Source organism: Dendropsophus ebraccatus, chromosome 1 (genome assembly GCF_027789765.1).
Source record: "Dendropsophus ebraccatus isolate aDenEbr1 chromosome 1, aDenEbr1.pat, whole genome shotgun sequence".
NCBI lineage: Eukaryota > Metazoa > Chordata > Amphibia > Anura > Hylidae > Dendropsophus > Dendropsophus ebraccatus.
The window spans coordinates 162,199,488-162,223,776 of record NC_091454.1 but is presented as its reverse complement, the minus strand read 5'-3'; the positions used below and the strand labels follow the sequence as shown (position 1 = coordinate 162,223,776).

Genomic DNA, 24,289 nt, shown 5'->3' with positions numbered 1-24,289 from the left:
AAAGCACTTTATAAGCATTTCCTATAATAACTGTATATTGGTGATTTGTATAACTTTTGGGCTGCAATACAATACTTAAAAAAAAACTCCTTAAAAAAAACAACCTTTGTGTGTGTCACTTGTGGTTTAAGTACAGACAAAAAAACTGAAGGTGCAACAGCAACCCACAGGTGCAAGGGCTTACCATATATACTCCTCCCAGCGTACACACGGTAAACACCTGCTCTGTAGATATTACAAAGTAAGAATCTTAGCAATCTATGTGACCAAACAGAGTGTACCATGTCGCCACGTTAAGGCGTCCTCGAGACATGGACCCTACTCTAGCATATTCACACTAATTTTTCCTTTTTTTCTGTTGAATGCGGGGGTGGGGGGGGGGTGGCTACCTCCTGTTGGCTTGCACTCCACCCATGTCCCAAGGGTGCTATAAAAAGAGATCATTTGGCTCCTATCTGCCCAGTTATATGCTTATTCAGCCCAGGAGAGGCCATTGCTAGTGTGAATATGCTAGAGTAGGGACCATGTCTCAAGGATGCTTTAACGTGGCGACAAGGTACACTCTGTTTGATTAAATAGTTTTTGTAATGTATACAGAGCAGGTGTTTACTAGAGATGAGCGAACTTGCCGGATTTGTGGTTACTATGAACCAGAAATCTCGCCGTCTGATTCCCGCTGTCTGCTCGCTCCGTGCAGCGGGTGGATACAGTCTAAGGAATGCCTAGAAAACTGGGATACAACCAATGCCAATGGCTGTATCCCAGTTTTCCAGGCGTTCCTTACGCTGTATCCACCCGCTGCACGGAGCGAGCAGACAGCGGGAATCAGATGCCGAGATTTCTGGTTCATACGAACCAGAAATTTGGCAAGTTTGCTCATCTCTAGTGTTTATCGTGTGTACGCTGGGAGGAGTATATATGGTGAGCCCCTGCACCTGTGGGTTGCTGTTGCACCTTCTGTTTTTTTGTGTCACACATACATACAAAAGTTTTTATTGGTCAGGGCCTCAGTGCTTACACTCCCATCAATCTCTAAATATAGCTGGGGGAAGAGCAGGGCAGCACACTGCATTCCCTGACTCGATAGTCAATCAATCTCATTGCAGGAGCTCTATAGATTTATAATGGAGCCCATCTGTTGCAATGAGTTGGAGTAAGCTGTCAGCCATGGAAGTATGTGAAGTGAAGAGTGCTGCTACACGCTTCTCCCAGCTGCATCTTTACATGACATGTAAAAAGGTTTCAGTTTCAGTATCCATGTTTTCCAGACAACCTTAGAGCTTTATCCAAGTTCAGCAGCCCCAGCTAATCAAATGCCGATCGTTCGGGTTTGGATGGACTCTAACTCGAACCTGGTTCGCTCATCTCTAATCAAAAACACACACATTTGTGTCCCTGAACATGATCAAAAACATACTTTTGTATTAGACACTTGTTCCTTAACATGTCAACTTATGTTGTGAAGTCCATACTTTCCAGCCCTGTAAAGTTACAAGTTGCAAAGTTTACAAATAGCTTAACATGCTGGGAAATAACAAAAGGGATAGTACACTGACACTCTAGTGCAGCAGCAATAACTGGCCACAGGGGGGACTTCAGTGGTGTTGACATGTTACTGCTACAACCAGTGACAATTTTTCATCTTTGACCCTGGTAAACAGAGGCCAATGGGGATCGGGGAAGGGAAGAGGCACCAGGGCATTGTTATAAACTGTTTATTTGAAAATATGGGTCTGTAAAAGCTGTAAGCATTCTTTGAATAGTAGGTTATATGACTAAAAAGTAGAATCCCCCCCCCCCAAATGTATTGATTTCTGTTTGTGAAAGGTTTCTCTGTGAAGCAGGAAAAAAACTGCTCCATGAGTTGCTACCTCCATATAAGAGCAGATTCATTAAAAGTGACCCTCAGCTTTTTTATAATCAGGCAAAAAGTTTCTGTCTATAAAAACTCCCAAGTGTATTTGGCCATCATTAAAAATGTAATATAGTATAAAACAGTCAGGAAATATGTCAGCCCTGGAGCTGTCTGGAGTTAGTAGCTAGCACTAGTACACATTGTTAGATTTTTAATGATAGCAGAAAACGTTCTGAAGTTTTTATGTTGCAAGGACTTTTTCTTCATTACTAGAAGCCGTGGATCACTTACCGTGACATGTTTATGTCATATGCAAGGTTTAGAACTCTCAGTATCTTACCTGCTAGAGTTAGTTAGAAGCTACGTTCCTCTAAGCAGGAATTAGATTTTTATTGCTGCCTGCAGATGCTCGAGCAAACAGAAAAGAACTTTTGGGGTCTTGGGAAAAGGATGCAGTTGGTCTTTAATGAACTGTTTGGGACATGGAATGATTTATGTCCAGGTGGTGATGTAAGCAATAAAGCTATAAGCTGTTCATTTGTTATGTCATTGTGGTGTAGCGCTGTATAATATACAGTTGTTTAACGTAGGCTATATTCACATCCTGTTTTTTAACATATGGTATGTGTGCCAGGAATACTCCTGGCCCATATGCCAAATGTATTCATGGGCCCCCATTTGACCAAACGAGGTTAAAAGCGTGTCTTTTTGGCCTCTGTTGAGCTGGTATGCATTAGCAAACATTTGTCTCGGTATAACAATGCCCATTAGATGGTGCTTTTCTATACAGTGGCCATGTGCAAAAAAAGTACTCACCTCCAATAAACAAAGCTTCAAACGTGCCCTCAAAACACATCTGTTCAAACAGGTTTACCAGGTTCCCTAAATTGCCCCCCCCCCCCCCCCCCTCCCCCAAATACATACGCCAGGCATTCAAGCACTTAGACCAGGCACAGACATTGGTTGGTTACCCCCCTTTAATTGCACTGGCTTATTTATAAAGATGGCCGGACCATGCAAAAAAGGAAGGACTTTGCCCCTCTGCCATTTTGTCTCGCACCCCCTCCTAATAGTCTGTAAGCTCATGCATGCGAGCAGGGCCCTCACTCCTCATGTATGGATAACTCTGTATATCTCTGTAATGTCTGATTTTTGTCTATGTATGTAACCCCAGAATTGTAAAGTGCTGCGGAATCTGTTGGCGCTATATAAATAAAAATTATTATTATTATTATTTACTGTAAAAGTAACGTTTTTATAACATTGAGGCCTATGGGCCATGTATAACAATGTATGGCTATACAATGGTTGTGTCAGAGCCTTCTTTTGGTGGTATATGTTGGGGGATGTTTTTGATAAAACAGAGCCTTCAAAACAATGCAAGTACACAGTTAAAAGGTTGGTACCTGATTATTGGAAGAATCAGAATGCAGTCAGACTTGGTATTTCTTTACCTTTTTTAAGACTGGCCATTACTCTAACCCCAAGGTGGAAAGTGGAACCCTCAGTAGTTTGGTAGAACTGCAACATCTTGTCTTATGATAACATTGTTGAAACTGATTAGCAAAAATGACATCTGCCATCTATGCCCTGATGGTAAACAACTATTGAGGAGTAAATATTTAGCAAATAATGTGGACTTTTAGTGCCCAGCCTCTCAGTGAGTTCCTTTGGCTAATCGAAGGACCATGTAAAACTTCTGCGGGCAGAAGATGACTAAAGATTTGCTGCCTCAACCCTATGGATGGGCCAATAGGGTAGACATTACTTTTGGGCATAATGCGATGTCACTCAATCACTAAACCAAGGTGCCCCATGCACTTTGTAGTGCTGTGCACCTTCATCATTGTTCATGTAACCAATGAAAACCCAATAAGTAAGCAAGTATCCATTTGACAATATAGACAGATGCAAATTACTCTCTATTTTAGATACAGCTACTTATGAAAATGCAACATTGCAACAATTTTTTTGTGCCCTAAGCTCACCTGAATGAGAGTTCTTGCACCTTCTCGGAAGTTTTCAGCAGCAACGGCAGCGTAAAAGGCCTTATTCTTGTTTTTATTTAACCAGGTCTGCTTTTTGAGAATTCCAGCATTCATTTCTTTTACAGCCTGTTTGCGTGGCCCCTGTATAACACAATAAAGATTTAGCAGAATGAAACATTATCAAATGAAAATGGACCATTACAGCTCAACCCAATCTCTGGAAAATGTTTTTGAGCTATAACATGAAAATAAAACACTTACATTTTTTTACTACCCACAATGAAGATCACAGATGTATGAGATTGCATATTATTACCCAGTGATGGGTAAATGATAAAACATAAGTGTAACAGAACTAATACATCAGACTGGAAGCCATACTGATCTATTAACTAGCTAACTGCCATCAATATACTTAGCCTCTGTTTGCTAGAAGCTGTCGTCATTGAACTGCGGTGAAACTAATATTGAAGTTTTAGAAGTCTGAAGGTCTTATCTATAAGAAAATCTATTCTCAGTGGAGGTTAAACCAAGACATGTTTTACTATGATTTAATGGCTTGTGCTGAAATCCTTAAAGAAATCTAATTTATTTCTTGTTTGTACAGACATCACTCAATTGTATTATACGCTACACATTCCAGAGTCTGCCTGAATGCTTGTAACAGTGAGAAAAATTGGAAAGAGAGAAGACTGAACAACAATAAGGGCATGTTATAGCCTCTCCCCTGGCAATACATTGCTTATATGATTTTCTTTGTATCTGAGAAATATACATAGCATATGTAATTAGTTTTGTCTACTTACAGCAAACACCTCACAGCAGATACAGAGCCCCAGGTTCTTTGTGAAAGAATGGGTAATATCCAAAAGGGCTGGTCTTGCCATTGGTGCACCAGTTAAAACCAAGCACTGCGGTCTGCAAAATAAAGAGAAAAAGATGTTTTTTTAAAGGTCACGTCCTTTTTGCAACCAACTTTACATAACTTTTATTAAACAAACAAACAAAACAGAATCTTTTGCAAATAGCCTTGCTGAAAAATAGTCTGCTTATGTGTCTCCATGGTCACAGACTACAGACAAGCCATGTATAGTCTGATCCCACAATCATCCTGCTCTCTGTCTGACCCCAACTACTTCTTATTTCTAATTTGTAACCATGTAGACCCATAGGAGCTAGAGAGAAAAATTGGTATGAAGTTTTTTTTTAATGAGACAGCTTTCTAGATGTTTAAAATCCCACGCATTGTTAGATGGGCGCTTCACTCTTTGGTTGCTTGCCTTTTCCATCTCATTGCAGGAGACTATCTCTATTGTAAGTCTACAGAGACCATTTCCTTCAGCAAGATAGAGATTGCATGGGGCCGGGGATTGAAGCACTTAGGTAAGAGCTTCTCCAGCCTCTAACAATTAGTGAGGGTCTCAGCACTCAGACCCCAACCAATACAAAACTTTTGAGAGACATGCATTAAGACATGGATTGAGGGCAATAGAACAGGTTTGAAAGTGGTTCACAGTTTAGAAAATCAGATAGAGAGTACCTGAAGTTTTTCACATGCTCGTCGATAATGTTCAAGTCCAAAGCACTGTTTAGGGCTTTTGTGTACTGAAGAGCCTGGGTTGAAGACCCCCAGTTGACATCTGTTCAGTAAACAATACATTGGTTAGTCATAACAGTATACAAATGTACAAATCTATAGAGGCTCTGATAAATAGAGGAGTCTCCATAATATACTACTCTACACAATTAACTCACACTTCTCTAAATGAGGATTTGGATATCAGGGTATATGGATGAGGGGAGAACCCTAGTTCAAAACCAGAATGGACAGCCATGCAAAAAGTGTGTCCAGCTATTGCAACCATAATTTCAGATCAAAACTAAAGTGATGCTAAAATGAAGCTTGTGACTAAATAAAAGGGGGCAGCATGTCAGGTAAAGAGTTATAGCTGCCATATATACATATATATGCATCTATCATACCTGGCTTCTTGTATGTCACATAGATGTACAGAAAGAGTTCTATCCCATAAGTGATGACAGCAGCCCACCAGTTGATGACGAACATCACACCACAGCACAACATAGCTCCAAACAGAGACACCCACATGTTGTAATACTTGAATGCAGGTCTCCATCCTGTTTATACAAAATTAATGCATCCTGTTACTTGTATCTTTTATTGCAGACTCTATATACAAATAAGTATTTGTAAAAGAAACAGTGATAAAAGTACAGAGTTACTTTACATAAACTATTAGGGAATTGCATAAACAGACACGTCTAAACATATTGTTGGCTTGAGCGGTGGGAGTAATGCAGAAACAGATCATCATCTGACTTTCTTTTTTTTTTTTAATTGTAATTTTTTAAAAATATTTTCTGAATTTTCCAAACAAAGTTTAGAAGCACATTTCACAGTACAGTACAAGTTAAGTATAAGCAAGTTTAATACTGTCCATATAGACCAGAATATCGAGGCACTCACCACAGCTTCTTGACAAATTGGCTTGCTTTATTTACAAAAACACAGATACATGGATGCAGACAGGTGAACGGGCAACGTAGCCCGTTCACCTGTCTGCATCGATGTATCTGTGTTTTTGTAAAAAAAAGCAAGCCAATTTGTCAAGAAGCTGTGGTGAGTGCCTCGATATTCTGGTCGATATGGACAGTACTATGTGAAGATTGTTTGGATCGATTGAGCACCACCAGCTGTATCGGGACCAAGAACGTGTCCACACAGTGAGGTTTTTCCCTCCCTCCAGTAGTGCCGTATGACTATATTGCTTTGATAAGCAAGTTTAAACACAGTATTTCTTGACAATCTAAGAGACCGTGGAACAAAACAGTCAAGTTAGACCTTGACTCAAAGAATATTAAGACTAGACCCAAAAGGAAAAACACATAGAAAAGGGAAGGAAAGAAGGGATGGGGAAGGGAAAGGGTGAAGTCAGGTACCTAACAAGTGAATCCTTGCGATGTAGCATAGGCATCCTAAGGAGCCCACACCTTCCCAAATGACTCTAGTCTATTGTTCAGCGAAGCCATAAGGTACTCCAACATTCATATCTCTTTAAGTCTTACAACTAAGTCTATGATACGATACGACTCTTGTCTCCAGTTCAGGTGCCGTTTACAATTAAGCTCCATTCACTTCAATGGAACTAAGCAGCAAAACCCCACCCAAGCTGGAGACAAGAGTGGTGGTGTCTATGGAAGAAAGTGGCTATGTTTTTGTAGCGCTGGATAACCCCTTTAAGCACACCAGATGATTACATGGGACAGGATTTTGCCGAACCAACAAAAAGACATGACAAAAAGTAGTCCAGTAACTTTTAATGACCAATCATATGAGTTTCTATCACTTGCTTTACATCTGTAGCATTCTACTTATATACCACACATTGCACTAAAAACAGTTCCTAGCCTGCTGCTAGGTTAGCTATACTGTCCATGTTGTGTTTTCAGAGAGAACATTATAGTCAAACGGGTTGTCTGAGATAAGAGAAAAAATAATCATCTGTGGGGGGGTTTCTCCCACAAACAGCGCCATTCCATCTGTAGGCCATGCCATGTTTTGAAGATTAGCAGCACTTACTTAAGAGGGGTTGAGCTTGATACCAAACCCAACTCATGGACCAGATGTCACGGACGAGCAGATGTCATGGACGTACTTTGGGCCGCGGTCACCCCCGCTCTCCCCTCTCTCTGTCTCTTGCGGATGCCACATCCCTTACGCCTCTTACCTTGTCCCGCTCCTGCTTGCTCTCCTCATTGAAATTGAAAGGGGCGGTGCTCCCTTAATTGGCTACGTTGCACCAAGCACTCCCTATAAATGTCTCCCTCTGCCCTGGCCCTGTGTTGTTGCCTCTGCATGCTTCCCATAAATGTGTGGTCCCAGATCTCCCGTGATTCCTGCCCATGATTCCTGCCATACCTGGTTCCAGCTATCTGTGGTTCCTGCCTGTTCCTGCCTGGTTCCAGCCGTGTGTTCAGCTGTGTTTCTGCCTGCCTACTAAGTCTCCAGCTGCACCTTGCCCGCCACAACCAAGCCAAGCCAGGGGTAGCTACCTGAGGGCCACAGCAAATCCACCCCACTTTGCGGTGGGCTCTGGTGGCCCCTTAGATTCCACTCCCTGGTGCAGCTTATGCCATCACTAGCAGCGGTACAGCAGATCCACGACTCCAGTTGTTATACAAGCTTGTCGCTGCTTGAACCCTAGACAATACGTATAACCACGTGTCCCCTATAATACATGTAAGACTAGTTTCCTAAAAACTACGGTAGTAACACAAGAGTGATAGTAAACAAGAGTGATATTTTTGTACAACAATATCTTTTTCCTTAGACTATGAAGTCAAGGCTGTCGAAAGGGTTATTTAACATTGCAGAATAACATCTTTTTTAATTCCCTTTATCCCCAATGTGCCTGTTTCCTGCCAATATTGCCATTAAATATGACATTAGTATTACTGGTTTAGTTAATGTTGTGTCATATTTTTAAATGCATAATCAATATGGCGCTACAGTGATGCAGAAATGTGTGTTTTAAAGATATGGTCTGGAAGAAGGATATTGACATTCCTGTCGCTCCTTATTCTACAAGCTTTCAAGAACAAAGGAATGTGGTGATGTTGGCTCCCCAGATAACGCCCGGCACAGCTCTGATTATTATTTATTGCAGGCAGAGGGGTTGTGACCAGCTGTGTTCATTACTAAAGAATTTGTCATTCACAAGCTTTAATGTAAGATATTGTACAGTTCAGATATAGAATTTGTCACACAACATGCAGTCATTAAATAGAGTTTCATATAATGTAAGATGCAGCAATCTTTACAGACGGCATGCTATGCTATTGGCGCGGTGTAACATTCTAACACTTACAAAGGCTGAATACTTGTATTGAAAATCTAACATTTAAAGTAATAAATGAAGTACTAACTATAAATAAATATCCTTACAGCTTAAGTGGGGTACATGATGGATAAAGGATTGGGCACAGTATAGTCCATTTCAACTTTCCTATGGGAACTTCTACGAACCAAAACCTAGGTTTGTTCTAGGGTGCTCTTTCTTTTATCTCCATGATTTCACGTATACATCAAATTAATATGTTTATTATATTCTATGATTTTACGCAGATGCTATAAGGGAGAGGAAAGTCTCCCATTATCGTTTTATTGTGATCCAAGTAAATGGGTCAATGTAATGTGTAGTTACAATAAATACTCACCTCAACATTGAAATTGCAACACTAAGGCCTCATTCACACGATCCGTGCTGCAGTCGGTGCCGCAATGACCGGAAGAGAATTGCACCACGAATCCCCTAGCAGTGCACCCCCCCTCCCCCCGACGACCATCAGCAGAGATGACAGGAGCGCAGCGCAGCGTAGTCCAGACCACTTCTGGTGACTAAAAAACAGACACTTTGGAAACATGGCCGTACCACTGGTTCAATGACCAATTCAATGTAACCCCGAGCTGTTAATGCTCCCAAAATGACGATTATAGGGTCTGGTTACTGTACACTATGCCACCCCTCACCATAATCACAGGAGTAGGATCTTTGCAACATTCCCTCATAAAGGTCTCTTAATGACATTTCCCACATAGTTCTTCTTATCTTCTAATCTGATGATCCCTTTGCATAGAGGTTTTTTCTCTGTGCACCTGTTACTGTCATTCTAATTTGTCGGACCCACAATGTTGAACAGTGCTAATATCTCGGCCTACATGTTTAGTGATCTAATGAATCTCAGTTTAAGGATTCTTCCCTTCTCAGTTTGCGACAAGTGGCGATAACTGGCATATCAACAAACAGGAAGCACTGCATACTGTACTGACTCAGATTTCTAAGATGTCATATGGATAAAAAAATGTGTCTTCAATCCACGCCTCGATAAGGCTTCATACCTTTGAAGCCTCTTCCTAATACCACAGATTGGAGCTAGGTGCCTGAAAATCTGATAGTTTTTAAATCTTAGCTACTTTCCTGATTCGCATAACTTTATGGATTGTGTGTCTTGGTGTTGCAATTTCAATGTTGTGGAGTGTATTATACAACATATACATTGGACAGGATACTCTAATGACATCTATGGCCATAAAAGGCTCTAGAGTTGGAGGACACATGTGTCACGGCCGCGGCGGCTTCCCGCGTTCCGGGTTGCCGCCGCGACCGCCTCCTGTCCCGTGCAGCCGCCGGGGTCCTTGTGTAGGGACCCGGCGCTGCTGCTGCTTCGGCCCCTGGGGCGCCTCACCTCTCCTCCATGCATGTCGCGGTCTGTGCCGGCCGGCGCGCGCGTCCCCGCCTCCTAGGGCGCGCGCGCGCCGGCTGTCTCAGATTTAAAGGGGCAGTGCGCTCCTAATTGGTTAGTGTCACCAATCACTCCCCTATAAATCCCAGCATGCCCTGTCCTTAGTGTTGGAGCCTCTACATGCTTCCCATAGCGTTTGGCCCAGCTCCCTGTTGTTCCTGTGCCCTGTCCGTTACCTGGTCCCAAGTCCCTGTTCCTGAGTCCTGTCCGTTACCTGGTCCCAAGTCCCCGTTCCTGGTTCCTGTTCCCCTGTCACTCCACCTGTTCCCGTGTCCAGCCTGTCACGTGCTCTCTCATCTGCAGACTATTGCCTGTGCCATCTCCTGCCACGCCTCGCCTGCCGGCACCAGCAACCAAGCCAGGGGTAGCGACCTGGGGGTCGCCTGCCGCAGCAAGTCCATCCCGCCTTGCGGCGGGCTCTGGTGAAAACCAGAGGCCCCTTAGACTCCGCTCCCTGGTGAGGTTTGTGCCATCGCTGGTGCCGGTTCAGTGGATCCACTACTCCGGGCGTTACAGTAGGCTCCAACCATGGATCCCGGCGAGGTGCCAGATCTCCGTGACGTCGCCAGAGTGGTCGCGCAACAGGCTCAACAAATCCAGAAACAGTCACAGCAGATCCAGCAACTCACTGCCGCCTTACAGCAGCAGACTACTGCCCAGCGCACACCATCTCCTGACGCTGCCTCTTCACTCCGACTGGCCCTCCCAAGCAAGTACTCTGGGGACTCTAAGTTGTGCAGAGGATTCCTGACTCAGTGCACCATGCACATTGAACTTTTGAGTAGTCAGTTTTCCACCGAGCGCTCTAAAGTGGCTTTCATCATAAGCCTATTAGAAGGTAGAGCCCTGGCCTGGGCCACGCCACTGTGGGACCGTGATGATCCTGTTGCTGCCAATCTCCGGGCCTTCCTATTCGAGTTTCGCTCCGTCTTTGAGGAACCTGCCCGTGCTTCTTCAGCCGAGACTGCTCTCCTCAACCTCTCTCAAGGCAGCTCCTCTGTTGGTGACTACGCCATCCAGTTCCGCACCCTGGCAGCTGAATTGAACTGGAACGAGGCCGCCCTATTGGCCACCTTCAAGAAGGGCCTGTCTAGTCGAGTGAGAGACGTGCTCGCTGCCCGAGACCTGCCTACCTCCCTGAACGAACTCATTCTACTGGCCACCCGAGTTGATACTCGTTTTTCGGAGAGGGAGGAGGAGGTTCGGCATGAACATTTACTAACCCATTCCCGTCGCCATCCCCAGCTGGCGCCGGTTTTCCAGAATCCTGACCTTTCGATGTCCCAACCCTCTCCTGAGATTCCTATGCAGGTGGAACGGGCTCACCTGACGCCTGATGAAAGAATCCGGCGCCTGGAGCAGAATCTCTGTCTCTATTGCGGTGGTTCCGATCACTTCCGGCTGGGATGTCCCCTACGTCCCCAAACATCCGGAGGATGCTCGCACCTGGGTCCGGTGGGACAGGTGTCCCTAGGTGCGAATGCCACCATTCCAAGTCTGTCTATGCCAGTTTCCATCCGGACTCCCTCAGGACAAAATCATCAGACTACTGCCTTCCTCGATTCTGGCTCAGCAGGCAGTTTTATTGCGGCAACATTGGTCCAAAGATGGCGGCTACCCGTGACCCGACTAGCCAGGCCCCTGACTATCTCCTCGGTCACGGGCGAAATTCTTACCGACCGTGTGTACTACCAGACCGCATCTTTAGTCCTCCAGGTGGGTCCTTTACATCAAGAAGAGATATCCTTCTACGTCCTGCCCCATTCTTCTCCCGCGGTCCTCCTGGGACTCCCGTGGCTACAAGAACATGCCCCTCAGCTGGACTGGAGAACCGGGGAGATTCTCAGTTGGGGTCAGGACTGTTCCCACCAGTGTCTCAAGTCACCTCAGACCAAGTGTATTATGTCATTTCCTGTCCCGGCCAAGCCTCTATCCGGCCTACCGGCAGAAGACCAAGACTCGGCGGATGCCTTCTCTGACGAGGTGTACCCTCTCCCCGTACCCAAGACTAAGGTCGTGTCCTCTCACCACCGGAAGAACTTACAGAAGGTCCTCGTCCACAGACCCACAGTCCCTTGCCACGTTATACCGCCTGATCGCCTAGTACCAGTCGTCACCTCCACTCTTCAGAGAGTACCCCCCGGAAAGACTCATGTTCACCCTGCGCTTCGAAGAGGTATTTTGAAGTGGGGACATTCCTCGTTGGAGGCCGGGCACCCTGGAGTCCGTAAGACCGGCCAACGGATCTCTCGCCACTACTGGTGGCCCAGCCTATCCCAAGATGTCAAAGACTTTGTGGCTTCCTGTGCCATTTGCAGGCAAGAAAGAGGGGGAGGCCAAAGGGGGGGGGTACTGTCACGGCCGCGGCGGCTTCCCGCGTTCCGGGTTGCCGCCGCGACCGCCTCCTGTCCCGTGCAGCCGCCGGGGTCCTTGTGTAGGGACCCGGCGCTGCTGCTGCTTCGGCCCCTGGGGCGCCTCACCTCTCCTCCGAGCATGTCGCGGTCTGTGCCGGCCGGCGCGCGCGTCCCCGCCTCCTAGGGCGCGCGCGCGCCGGCTGTCTCAGATTTAAAGGGGCAGTGCGCTCCTAATTGGTTAGTGTCACCAATCACTCCCCTATAAATCCCAGCATGCCCTGTCCTTAGTGTTGGAGCCTCTACATGCTTCCCATAGCGTTTGGCCCAGCTCCCTGTTGTTCCTGTGCCCTGTCCGTTACCTGGTCCCAAGTCCCTGTTCCTGAGTCCTGTCCGTTACCTGGTCCCAAGTCCCCATTCCTGGTTCCTGTTCCCCTGTCACTCCACCTGTTCCCGTGTCCAGCCTGTCACGTGCTCTCTCATCTGCAGACTATTGCCTGTGCCATCTCCTGCCACGCCTCGCCTGCCGGCACCAGCAACCAAGCCAGGGGTAGCGACCTGGGGGTCGCCTGCCGCAGCAAGTCCATCCCGCCTTGCGGCGGGCTCTGGTGAAAACCAGCGGCCCCTTAGACTCCGCTCCCTGGTGAGGTTTGTGCCATCGCTGGTGCCGGTTCAGTGGATCCACTACTCCGGGCGTTACAACATGTCAGCCAATAGGTACTGCAGAGAAAGACTCCATAGAGCAGTAGCATATATGGTAAAAATCTTTGATATCAAAGGAGAACAGGGGCAGGGGAACATAATAAACAATCAATACTTACCTCTCCCCGTGTCTTTAGAGCATTGGCTTGCTGCTCCTGAACCCACACCGGGCTCTGGGATCTCCTTCATCTGGAACATCATGACCCAGTTGATAGACTGCTGCTCATCCAGTCAGTAAATGGGGCTGCACACCGCTGCAGTCACTGATTGGCTGATGGGATAATCCATCAGCCGGGTCGGGTATTTTCCCCTGAGCTGTGACAACATTAGAACATGGAAGGGGGAAGATGCCTTTCGGCTGAAGTCCCAAAGCCTATGATGTGTTACTTTGCGAGCACAGGGAGAGGTAAGTAGTGTTTGTTTAATATGTTCTTATGGCTGACATATTTTAAAAATCGCTGAGGGGGTATAGATTTGCCCCAGTGCTGCCACAAAATACCAAAACTTACAAACAAGGTAACTGTGTTCATCTTACTTACCTGGTGATTTTGCATATGAAGCATGGAAGCAAGAAAAGTTGATCAGAGCATAAGAAGCCAGAAAGAAGTTGGAGATGATGGGTGCAATGGTATTCAATTCAGCTGTATGAGGAAGAAAAAATGTTATAAAACGGTGGCTAAATGTTCAGCTTCTTTCATTTTACTTTTTACTTTACTTTATATTGAACCAATTTATTAAACTTGTGTATGTTATAATGTATTTTATTTTTACTCATAGATGTTGTAAAAGCTGCACAACTGATTTCCAAAAACACTACTCCTAAAGCTAAACTATGCAAACCCTATAAAGGCATTGCTTCTCTAATATACCGGTCATATTTTAATCATGGAGCACTAGCTCTATGGTGATCCCTACATACTTTTTCAGTTTCCTTGGAGAATGCAGTAAACAAATATGGAACTCTCTAATGAACATAGAGAGGCATTTTCCAAGAGCGTTGTGTCTATTTTTTTTGTCAATATATGGTTTTTGCACCCATTTAAAAAAATAAGTTCTATTTAGATTCCATTTTTTTTAATCTGCCTGTTTTGAGTATTCGCCCAAAAATTTGCATAATCCAGAAATCAGCCATAATATTTGCATAAGTGAATCAGCCAGCTTCAACTCAGGAAACCACTGATATTATTAGATAGCAGTTATGTCAAGGGGACACATGGTACTTAATATTTCTGTTTGTGCCTCTATAACATGGGTCTCCAAACTGCGGCCCTCCAGCTGTTGTGAAACTACAACTCCCATCATGCCTGGACAGCTAAACCTTTGGATTTGGCTGTCCAGGCATGATGGGAAATGTAGTTTTGCAACAGCTGGAGGGCCGCAGTTTGGAGACCCATGCTCTATAACATAGAAAAATGCTTTTAAATCTCTGGTACAAAGTGTGAAAGAGGCTTTCCAAGCACCTGAAGTGCTGAGGACTGTAATGCCTTCTCACTCCACCTCTCATCCCTGTTCCTGCTTGATTCTCAAAAAGCTGGAAGTAAAGCCCTGAGTGTTGCTCAAGCAGAGACAAGGATGAGAGGGGAAGCAAGGAAGTGTTACAGCCCTCAGTACTAAAAGGGTTGTTTAAAATGATAATTTGTTAAAGTGAATCTTTAGGCAACTTCAACCCCACCCCCAAACCACTGGTACCGTTGCATTGCCTCAGTAAATCCATGTCTAGTCTTGAGGTCCAAACATCTCCTGCTGTCCTTTCTATAAAAAAGCTCTTTTAATCCGGCGGGTGGTGGGGGTGGGGCTAAGAGGATCCGTGCCCTGGGTCTGCAGTGTCTCTCTACACCCCCAGGGACATAGCTAATACCAATAAGACAGGGTCTTATATATTTTTTGGAGTATTGCTTATAATTCAAGCCTATTCCAAAAACCCCGCAAAAGCAAGCTAGGGCTTATTTCCGGGGTAGGGCTTTGGGAAAAAAAGGGTTAGAAGAAGGCAGGCAGCAAGAAGAGAGATGCGCTGCAGGCCTATGGCACGGATTAGGGGCACAATTAGAAATGGCTGGGCCCCGTAGCAAACTTTTGAATGGGCCCCCCACCCCTCTGAATGTCGGACTCTTTAGGGAACATTTATCAAAATGCGCCCCAAGAGTATGCCATGGAAAAGGAGCAGATTCACCAACTGCATCCCCCACTCGCCTCATGGGCAGCCAGAGGGGGCGCGGCAAGGTGGGGAGAAGGCATGGTGTAAATAATGGCAGAAAGACTTGTACGCCAGTCTTGATAAATGTCCCCTTTTCTGTCCAGAGTCTAATGAAGTGAATGAGTGGGAATTTATTGACAGCTGGATAAAGAAGCATGCTGCCATGCTTTCCCCCCACCCCCTGGGCTATATTTTGGGATAGCATTGGATCTCAGCTGTGAGACGATTAGAGCAATCGCTACACACTCCTGCCCTGACACACACACCACTGACACAGACTCTGAAACAGACTCCACTGACACAGACACCACTGACACAGACACTCACACCCATAGATAAATACATATACTCACTGACATGCAGCAGTTACAGCTCAGGCTTCCCCTCAGGCCGATCTCCACCCAGTAAGCTTGAGGACCTGCCAATCACATGACCCAGAGGTCTCTCTCTCCTTCTCTCTGTGTGTAGCCCCAGCTCAGTGCTTGATAAAGTTTGGAAAGGCCCATTGAGGATGAATGGATTGATGGCCCGCTCTGTATATTTAAGGGATACCTTGCCCGAGTGGGAATACACCCTTACATTTAACACTGTCAGATGTGTTCAGACTTGGATCCTAAACAGTTTAACCAAAGTACAGTATAACCAAAAACTTTTTTTTACTTGAATCCATTCTTGGACTTACATACAAAAAAATGTGCAAACAGAGGCTTATAGACAAGGCTGAGAAGTCTACTGTGGATTGCATTAAAGGTGATATTCACTTACCAATCAGAATAAAGCCCAGTGCGATGACGAATGTAAGAACGTATCCTCTGATTGGTTCGTTGTTTTTTCCATGTCCTTTAGCGAAAAAGTGAAGTGCTTTGTAAATGTTATCCTTGCAGAGAGCCTGTAGGGAAATCAATACACACGCACTTAACTTATTTCTTTGCAATAAAAATGTTCTAAGCCACTATATGACCCTTCATCACTGAGATGATTCACTGTCTTGAACGGATTACAAAAAAGCTGTCATCATAGGTTGCATTAAAGTTTATGGGTACGACCATATAATATTTAACCAGATAATCATTGAGACCGAACCTTTTGAGCACACGGTATAAAATTGTTAACATCTTGTGTAATTTGAAAGGACTTTAGTGGTGTTGATTGTGCTACAAGTGGCTCTCTCCAGCTTTAGAACTAATATAACATGCTATTAACCCATCACCTGAACGCTCCTTTCCTGGGCATTAAGGTCAGTCTGTTCTGTGTCTACATGGAAGCCGGTTAATGCTTGCATTGGTGCAGATGCTAATTACTGACCGACAGATTGTCTTTAATGACTGCATGAAATGAAATAATAATGTACAAATCCTATAGAGGAAATGAAATCTATTCTCGCAATGACCTCCAGTTGTACTTTTCTTTATGTTTCCCAGCTGAGACATACATATATAATGTGTTTTATAGATTATATCTGGCCCGCAAAGGAGTGCAAACACTTGCAGTAAAGAAATGTAAATAAGTAAACCAGTGATAACATTTGAAAGTGTTATATATACTGTAGGCTCTGATATAGAACTGCAAAAAATTTGTAATCTGGCAAGACCAGAACCTGAAGACATAGCCAATGATAGTGGATAGAAGTATATTTTATGTTAACATTTTATTACAGCTATCTTTGTGTGTGTATGGTTTATGTTGTTTTATATGACCTTCCAACAAACTAGAATATTGGGGAAGATTTAGTCATACTGCTATTTTAAATGAATAATAAATTGACAACTTGTACAAAGCAATGGAGCTACGGCACTATCTTCCCACACACTTGCAGCCCTCAGGGCTCAGACGAATCGCGAATAAGCGTGAAATGATCGTTGCCTTGTTGCCGCAGATTCTTTTGAATGCATAATAAATTGGGCTCATCTTGGGTTGCCTTAGAGTGTTTTCACACAGTCAGGTTTTTAATTGTAATTATTGATGTCAAAGTCAGCAACAGATTATAAATGGAGGACAGGTCATAAGGGAAAGACTGAGATTTTTCTACTTTTCAAATCCATTCCTGGCTTTCTTTTCATTAATGCAATTAAGAACCTGAATGTGTGAACATACTATTATAGGGGATGAGCCAGTAGATTTATGCTACCTGAATTACATGTAGCAGCTCACCATAACAGGTTTCTTTGTTACTGCCAACTAAGCTGTAAATTCAGCTGTGGCACCAGAGAAGTGTCCAATAGGCAGTCTCCCCATCTTCCCCACTGCCTGGTTCGGCTTGATTGGAAGGTCTTCCCCAGCTTTGTATATAGGAAGAAACCTGTAAATTAGGATGAGCTGGGCAAGGGGATCCTTGGGTATGGCTTCCTTGACACTGAAGTTTAAAATGCTGTAAGGTGTTAGGGCCCTATTCCACCGGACGATTATCGTTCAGATTATCGTTAAATCGTTCAAATCTAAACGATAATCGTTCGGTTGAAATGTAGTTAACGATTAACGACCAAGCGAGAAATCGTTGATCGCTTTGTAAAAACTGGACCTATTTTTATCGTTGCTCGTTCGCAAAACGTTCGCAAATCGTTCGCATTGAATAAGACATCATTCGGCCGTTTGCAATAGATACGAACGCAATAGCGAATAAATAGCGAAGAAAAACGATCGCAATTACGATCATAAGTAACGATTATCGTTCCATGGAAATGAGTGAACGTTTTCAGGTCTTTCGCAATAGCGGTCATTTGAGATCGTTAATCGTTAACGATTTTGCAAACGGTAATCGTCCGGTGGAATAGGGCCCTTAGAGTAACAACTTAGTTGTCAGTGGTAAGGAAGCCTTTGTGGATGCTGCTCATGGTTCAGCGGGATAAAACTGACAGACTAATGGTAGGGCCACACTGCGCTTCTGCAGTCTAAGATATCCATATAATGGAAAAATCAAATGCAAAAACTTATGCAGTTGTGTTTTTCCATGATAAAACTTAAAACTTATGCAGTTATGGAGTTCCATGATAAAAAACGGCTGTTTTTTTTTTTTTTTTTAATTTAGTTTACACAAAAAAAATGATCCGTTGAACAGACTGCAAAAACAGTGTGAACTTACCCTAACTGTAATTCCAGAGAATTTAAACTTAAAGGGGTACTCCAGAGAATTTTTTTTTTTTCAATCAACTGGTGGCAGAAAGTTCTAAATTCTCTACAATTTTCAAATACTACAATTTAAAATTAAATACATTAGCTGCTGTATGTCCTGCAGGAGGTGGAGTTTTCTTTTTAGTCTGACACAGTGCTCTCTGCTGCCACCTGTCAGGAACTGTCCAGAGCAGGAGAGATTTTCTATTAGCATCTCAAATTCTCCAGAGTACCCCTTTAACACATTAGTTGGACCAAAAGTTGTCTTCCATTAAATCCCAACTATTTTCTCATTACTTTTCAAACGTCAAGTGAGTAGTTGGAAATGATACTGCAGATATGGCATTTGCCATAATGTCTGACATTTCAATGGCACAAATTAAAATAATAAATTCCTCCAAATGTTTTAATCATTACTGGCTATAAATAAAAAAAGAAAAAGCCTACTATTTGGATTTAATCCAGTTTTCCAAGAAAAAATGCACCAAAACTGCATCAAAACTGGACTGTGGGAACAAAGTCTGTATAGACTGCCATCCATAGAAGAAAATGAGTGTATTGCATGCCGCCTTGTTTCTTAGTGCAGCTTTACACACACCAATAACACTGCATGTCTAGTCTAAAAGTATTGTTAACGCTATCAGCATGTGGATGAGAATCTCATTCACTGCTCATCTGTTCGGGAATAGGATCGGAAGCTACGTTGCTTGTGGCCCTTTTTGTCAAGACAAGATATAAGTGTGTACAAGAACAAGAACATTTGCCTGTCTGCAATGTATTAAAACAGATAATCGAACATGTACAATGTAATCAACTGGTGGCATATCTGCTGTACCTGAAATACTTTGGGTGCACTGACAAGTGATGCCAGAGCTGAGGACAGGGTGGCGGAGAAAATCCCGGCAATGATCAGAGGGCCAAATCCTGACACCATACTCATCACCTACAAGAAAAGCAAAGACAACACTGCAAGCTGTGCGGGATGTTGTGACAGGCTGATGTCAATACAGAAAGGAACGTTGGAGCACAGAGTATAAAAGCTCTACCTGAAAAAGAAACCTGATGTTTTTGTTCATGTTTCTATTTACAGTATAAAGTGTCTATATGTATTTTATGGAAGTTTCACCTGGGTCCAAATATACAGTAAAACATTTGCCAAAGGTGGCATGGCTTTCCATCTGTTTCATAGGGTAGTCTAAAAATTGTATCTGACCTCAGCAGTTTATGTGCATATACAGACATGGGCCCCATTGACTTAAAATACTTGTACGTAGTCACCTTCCTGTCACTTTTCAAGCTTTAGGATATGTTCCCACAACTTCTAAATTTGGCTCTTTATCAGCTGTCTTTTTAGAAGGCTGTCATCTTCCTGATGAAATTTGGGCGTATTATGCAAATTACAGTCATATTTTGCATAATACGACCAGTTTTGTGCCAGGAACTTGACAGCCATCCAAAAAGAAGACAATTAAATGGCTAAAATTAGACATTGTGGGAACATATCTACGCCAAATCCCTCCTGCTATGTCTTTGAATAGGAGGGCTCGCGCCTCCGCTCTCCACGCCTCTCTGCTTAAAGAATTGACATGTGAATTCTTTAAGCTTAGAGCGAAGGCGCACAAACCCTCCTATTGAAATACATAGCAGGAGGGATTCAGCGTGGAGTCAGTGGATGGAGGTTCCCGGCGGAATCTCCAAGCTGAATCTCTAGTGTGAACGGGCCCTTATAGTAAGACCACAATGCAGGAATATGTTCATTATTTACCATGAAATACTTATTCTGTATGCTATGTGCTAATGTTTATGGCGAGGAAGAAGTTAACATCAGAATAAAGAAGTGTTGGTTATTGAAGGAATTAATGTATACTGTTTTGCCATTATGAATTATATTGACCGTTCAGAAACTAAATAGAAAGTTATTGGCAATAACGAAAATAGGCTATAAAACGCCCCATTATCTTTTATGCCTAATACAATGTGAACTGCTGCTTCAGAAGCCAATGATCAATACTCACTTGAAAGTTATTCATCAGCCCATAGTTACATTTTTGATATGCACATACGGAGAAATCATAACCAAGACCGCAGGCAGCCGATCCGTTGCAGTTTATGGCAGAAGTGATTGTATCATTGAGGTTTCCTGTGGCATCACGTACTACAGATGCAGCTGTGGTGTAAAACAAACTCAGGTTTATTGCTTTTCTAATACAAGTGTAATGTCATTGTCCTTCATAGAAGACACAGGAAGATAAGCAAGAGAGCAAAAATATAGTAGATACGTGACAAGTCTCATGTTTGCAGGTATGAACATGAGCTATTTCCACATGAAGCTTGTGGTGCTTCCTTTCAATTTCCAGGCCAACAATTTAGAGCGATATGGGGATGGCGGACATGTTCATTCTTCAGCGCGGACAGGGCAGGAGCGCGCGCCTCCCATATACTCCCATTATGAGAGGGAGGCTAACAGCATTCCGCGGCGGACAATTTCGCAGCAGAATTCCGCTAGTTTTGCTCAGTGGGAACGAAGCCTTAAACAGAGAACAGGTCATAAAGGAAAGTCTGGGATTTCTCCTCTTTTCAAATCCATTCCTGGCTTTGGCTTCAAAAATCTGTCAGATTAATCTCTCTGCGTAAACACACCATTAGAAGTTGCAGTTAGCTCTCTATATATATGGTCTTAGGTAATATTCATTTATGGATGCAATAGGCAGTGTTTCCATAAACTATTAGATTGGTAAGAGATGTGCTGTGAGGCATAGGCAGTAGGGGGTAAGCTTTTGGTGATGCTGCCTACATTGCTGACTGTAAATATAAATATACTGTACGCGCACACACGCCAGCACAACAATACAGGAGGATCGGTGCTGACCTGTGGGTATTTACACTATGTTCCCACTAAAGGACATTAAGGACATCATTTAGTGGGGAAAGGTGACAGACTATTGATAATGGCGGTGGCAAATAATTATTATGATCATTATTTGCGTCCGTCATTATCAACAGACGGCCATCTTTCCTCGCTAAATTACGGCACGCTCCTGTAGTGGGAATATAGCCTCATGGTCATGTAATTTTGTATCTGTGGGTATATATTAGAGATGAGCGAACCGGGTTCGGGTTCGAGTTGATCCGAACCCGAACGTTCGGCATTTGATTAGCGGTGGCTGCTGAACTTGGATAAAGCTCTAAGGTTGTCTGGAAAACATGGAAACAGCCAATGACTATATCCATGTTTTTCACATAGCCTTAGGGCTTTATCCAAGTTCAGCAGCCACCGCTAATCAAATGCCGAAAGTTCGGGTTCGGATCGATTCGAGCATGCTCCAGGTTCGCTCCTCTCTAGTATATATGTTTAGTATAGGGATTTGCTTAGGTGTTTGTAATATACCTTGTATATAATAAATAATAACTACACCATATAAACAGTGGGCTTACCTAGGCAAGTGCCAAGGCCCACAGCCCCTTTAGGGGCCCAGAGAGGGAGAGTGTTTTGATGTTCAGCAGGGGAGTGTAGTGTAGTGCAGGGTGAGCACTGAACATAAGAAGACAGAGAAAGAGCAAGACCTGTGAGTGTCCTGCAGAGAGAGAGGGATGAAGGACCTGATCACATGACCCGCAGGTCCTCAAACCTACATTGTGGAGATTGGCCCAACAGAGAGGAAGAGAGAGAGGACTGAGCTGTAAGAACTGTGTGTATGTCAGTCAGTATTGTGTGTGTGTGTATGTGAGTAATGTGTGTCATTTAGAAATGTGTGTGTGTCAGTCAGTAATGTGTGTTTCAATCAGTAATGCATGTGTATCAGTCAGTAGTATATGTGTTAGTATTGTGTGTCAGTAACGTGTGTTACATACGTAACGTGTGTTACATACGTAACTTAAAGTGCTGATTCCGCTTATAATCCACAATTGTGCTCAGCAAGAGAATACAAGTATACAAGCATTTTTAGGCTTTTTGGTTCATTGGCTTGAACTGCCCCAATATCTTGCAGCAGAATACCATACTCTTGGTCCATGCCCCACTCCTTTTACCGAGATCGTAGTGGAAAAAGTGTCTAAACACATCTAGACCTCTGTTACTCTGCATAAGTGCTTTGTGAGAGCGGATTAAGTCGCCCTTGGTTTGCTTACTTCATGTTTTATCACACATTTTAGAAGCAATGCAGACAAAATATATTGTATTTGTTCTTATAATTCTCTGCCGACCAGATGTAAAATGTATAGTTCTAGTGTGCATAAATTCTTGTTATGCCTTGTCTGCGAGGAACCAAATACACTCATAACGCTCACTTTTCTTTCAAGAATACAATTAGATGTCTCTATGATCTCTTATGGGCTTTTCTTATGCTGTACACACTCTATGAGATTTGCTGCCTCGGATTCAGTCCTGTGAATATTATCTTGCATTTTACTATTGTCTTGTCTCTACTGTTTAACAAAAGTTTTAATAATTCTAATTAAGATTAATTATTCCATTAAATGAGGTGAAAACAGAGAGCAGCATTGTGGCAGAGAATGATTGCTTCCACATGGCAGCGATTCATTCGGATTTTACCGTCTATCTAATGGATGTAATACCAAGACCTCCAGCTTAGGATGCTATTGTAAGCTCATTCCTCTCTAGTAGAACAATGTAGGGTCTGAGTATTATGGCGTAGTGTAATAAGTAATATTCTTGTGAATAAGTTATTTGCTTGAAGTTTATTTCAGGGTAATATATGCTGCTGTGTTCACCTTGAAATTATTATTTGCCAGTGCAAAACCTATACTACCTGACAGCTAGTGATAGCCTTCTGTATAGGCTCTACATACACTCTAAGGCTATGTTCCCACTCTGTAAGACACCGGCCGTTCCGTGACCCGGCCGGGTCACGGAACGGCCCTAGTCAGAAAGGATCATCCCACCCGGTATTGCTGATCTTGATGATCTTTGGATGATCTTTACTGCCGCTGAATTTGGATGCGGGTGCATCTGTGCGCGCCCGCATCTTAATTCCCCGCTGCACACAATGGAGTATGCAGCCTGAGCCGCACGCTGCATTGTGTGCACTGACAGGTTTTCTGCCGCCACTATTCAGTAAATAGCGGCCACAGAAAACTGACATGTCAGTTTCTTGCAGCGCCGCTAGGGATCCCAGCCGGAGTGTATACTATGTGTATACACACTGGCTGGGATTCCTTAGAAGGCAGCACAGTGTAAGTTCCATAGTAAAAACAATGGCCGTGATTATTATGATACTTTCGCAGTGGAAACATGGCCTAAGTGTATGTTCACACTAAGTAAATCAGGCGGAATTCCGTGGCGGAACTCTCCGCTGCGGAATCCAGCCTGCCTCAGTGTGCCTTAGCCTGTCTATTGGAAAGCACGTGCTCCTCCGCTGCCGCCGCTCTCCGCTCTGCAAAGGGACATGTTACTTTCAAGAGTGGAGAGTGGCGGCAGCGGAGGAGTGCACGCTCTCCCATAGACAGACTATGGCACACTGAGACAGGCAGGATTCTGCGACTGGACTTTCTGCCTGATTTACTCAGTGTGAACATACCCTAAAATGGTGTAATAGATACTATTACTGAGTGGTAATAGTTTGCTATTGCTATAATTTTTTACTGCATACTTATTGATAGCACTACAAGACCTTCTTGTACAATACTTTAGATTGTAAGAGATTAGATTTTTAACAGTAATAAATGATAAAACTATTCAGCAAAAGTAATATCTCTGTGTAAGTTCTAGGGGATGGACAGCAAAGAAGCACACATACACCAGCAATAA

At 43.6% G+C, this 24,289-nt stretch overlaps 1 protein-coding gene across 2 annotated transcripts in view; it reads right to left on the bottom strand.

The window, feature by feature from the left end:
* Positions 1–24,289, bottom strand: part of SLC12A1 (solute carrier family 12 member 1) — a 111,299-nt gene that overhangs the window by 32,595 nt on the left and 54,415 nt on the right. For both annotated transcript variants that reach the window (XM_069983067.1, XM_069983077.1), the window contains exons 11-18: positions 20,538–20,689; positions 19,358–19,465; positions 16,180–16,303; positions 13,760–13,861; positions 5,827–5,982; positions 5,384–5,483; positions 4,650–4,761; positions 3,844–3,984 (exon numbers count right to left, since the gene is read on the bottom strand). In XM_069983067.1, coding sequence (XP_069839168.1) covers positions 3,844–3,984; positions 4,650–4,761; positions 5,384–5,483; positions 5,827–5,982; positions 13,760–13,861; positions 16,180–16,303; positions 19,358–19,465; positions 20,538–20,689 — 995 coding nt within the window. The remainder of the gene's footprint in view (positions 1–3,843; positions 3,985–4,649; positions 4,762–5,383; positions 5,484–5,826; positions 5,983–13,759; positions 13,862–16,179; positions 16,304–19,357; positions 19,466–20,537; positions 20,690–24,289) is intronic.